The 2,627-nt window shown below is 36.4% G+C and overlaps 1 protein-coding gene across 1 annotated transcript in view; it reads left to right on the top strand.

The window, feature by feature from the left end:
* Nucleotides 1-2,312, top strand: part of LOC102678418 (kinesin-like protein Klp10A) — a 14,481-nt gene extending 12,169 nt beyond the window's left edge. Inside the window, exon 10 of the mRNA XM_031513537.1 lies at nt 1,121-2,312. Within this exon, the coding sequence (XP_031369397.1) occupies nt 1,121-1,254 (134 nt within the window). The 3' untranslated portion in view covers nt 1,255-2,312. The remainder of the gene's footprint in view (nt 1-1,120) is intronic.
* The last annotated feature ends 315 nt before the right edge of the window (nt 2,313-2,627 follow it).

The raw sequence follows: 2,627 nt of genomic DNA, 5'->3' as shown, positions 1-2,627 counted from the left end.
CGCCTGTCAAAAGTTGCTTACCTTAATACGCATCCGAAAATACTTGCATTAATTTCGAGATATCACGATACATCTACATTCGTACATCACCACCGACATTCCTTAAAAAAAAAAAAAAATGTAACGCTTGCTTTGAATCGCGCGATAGCTGTGCCCACAGTTATATATCCTACATATGGACATCGATGAACGTATCCAACGGATGATCAGAAATAATTTTCGAACGTTCGAATATATATTTTTCCCATGAAATGTGAAACCGAATGTGAAACAACGTGGAACACGTTGGATCGAAAAATGAGCGAGTCGCAGGATTTTGTTACACGAATAATTGGAACCGCGCGGATACAGAGCAACGCGTACTTCTTCTTTTTCCTCCATTTTCTCTTCCTTCTCCTATCTTCATTTCACTCTTTTTTATTGCACATATTTTTTTCCTGCCGTAATAAAACGGACTGTGTATACTCGTTATTACGTTAATCGCCGTTTTTTTTATCGACACACCGCGTTTTTATATATTTTTCAAATATCGCGATATCTCCCCTTTATGAAGAGAGAGAGAGAGAGAGAGAGAGCGAGAGTGAAGGGAGTGGGATAGAGAATGTCGATTTCTCTTCATGTACGAATAGAATTGAACCATTAATAAATATTATTTTTATAATAATAATTTTAACACAAAGGTATTATTTCCTTCGTAAAAATTTACTTTGGCTTGTAATCATAATAATGAACTAACCTCGAGCACGCGATCAAATTTATAATTTACACGTGAATTCCTCGTTTTTCCACGCAAAACTGAAACGCTTGCAAATTTAATTTTCTGCGATGCCGATATTTAACGAAAATAGAAAGCTCGATCTATTTCACTTATCGCGTTCCTTGCTATAATATATATATATATATATATATATTTTTGAAATGTACACGCATGTATATATTGGAAACGGATGATCGCATATCGAATCGTTCATATCGACACAAAATCGTCCGTCAAAATTTACGTTTCATTCGCAAATTCACCAGATCCTTTTCCGTTTGCTATCGCAAAAAAAAAAAAAAAAAAAAAAAAAAAACCGGTGTGTTTACCAGCCGTGCACTGAAAGCGTGTTCTTTGTTGCAGAATATGCCCAAAAGTGGGAACAGCTATTGGTGCAGCAGCGCGATATCTTTAACGCCGCAATTGATCAAGTCAGTCAGTTTCGCGGACAATTGTTGCAAGAAGAACAGATCAGCCGGAAGATGACGAACTCGTAACTCACGATACGATTAACGTAGATTTGTTTACACGTACGCATGAGAGAGAAAGGGAGAGAGTGGAAGAGGAAGAAAGAAAGAAAGAGAGAAAGAGGGTGAACGAGAATAAACGAGTATGAGCGAGGGAAAAAATATGAGAAAAAGGTAGGAGAAAGAACACGAGTTTTACGGTTTCACGACGATTATTAGGATCAAGGACGACAATGGACGACGACTGGTGGATGGTGGGAACAACTTTCATAGGTTTGCGGCGTACTATCTTTAATTCCAAATATGCGATCACAAAGTAACCAGAACCGTTCCTTTTTTTTTCTTTCTTTCTTTCGTTCTTTCTTTCTCTCCTCCCTTTTCCACTCGATTCGTTCTCGATCGATCCTTGACTCTAAAAACTCGAAGATGAACAGAGACGACAGACGATCATCGTCCGCCCATATATATTTACCTTGCGAACCGTTTTCTACGTTTCTCCCCTCTTTTCGCCTATTTTTCTTCCTCTCCCTTTCTCCTTTTTATCCTTATCGCTAGCTTTACTATCTTACTATCTTATTTTTCCGTGGTGACACGCGCCACGCACCAAAATCATACTGTATCACTATCTTCACCTTACGTTTAATCGATCGTGTCCCGCGTGCTTCATTTCACTCGTAATCGCCTCGCAATTATCTCGTTCGAATGTCGCGAAAAACGATACGTCTCCCCCCTTCCTTCAATATACGCGGATATCAATGGATATTAATTAGATCGATGGAGATGTATACGTACGTATACGAACGAATAAATGGCAAAGTCGAATGAATTCTATTTATCTTTATTCTATCTTCTCGATCATTTCTATGTCTGTATCTAGAGAAAGAGAAAAGAAACAAAACACGCGGTACAAAATATCCTTTAAGGATCTTGCAGTTGTTTTCAAACGAACGTTTTCATCAACTGGCCGATCTAAATTGCCAAATCTATCTGTCTTAATTATCTTAATTTCAAATGAATATGTGAATGTACGCGTGCGAATATTACATACTTTTTGTCGAAAAAGAAAATGAATAAAAAGAAGAGAAATACCACATACATACGCGTAAATTTTATCCAATCTTAATAAATTTAATACGTTCAATTTGTACGCCCAAATTACATAATGATTTATCAAATACGTACTTTGAACGTTAGATTTTTGATAAATTATTTTTTAATAAATCATCCCCTTCGTAATTCGACGGTAAAAATTCGCGAGTAAACTCAAATGTTCGCGTCAACTTGAACCATGCATCGTGATAAATATGTTTCATAAATATAACAAAATAATTTTTTTAACATTCGTCTAAACATATTTCGCGTAACATATCTCTTAAGAAAAATTGATGGATCGATTTCTCTCT

Source organism: Apis dorsata, unplaced genomic scaffold, assembly GCF_000469605.1.
Source record: "Apis dorsata unplaced genomic scaffold, Apis dorsata 1.3 scaffold_661, whole genome shotgun sequence".
NCBI lineage: Eukaryota > Metazoa > Arthropoda > Insecta > Hymenoptera > Apidae > Apis > Apis dorsata.
Note: the sequence above shows the minus strand (reverse complement) of the source record. Positions and strands in the feature narration are given on the sequence as shown.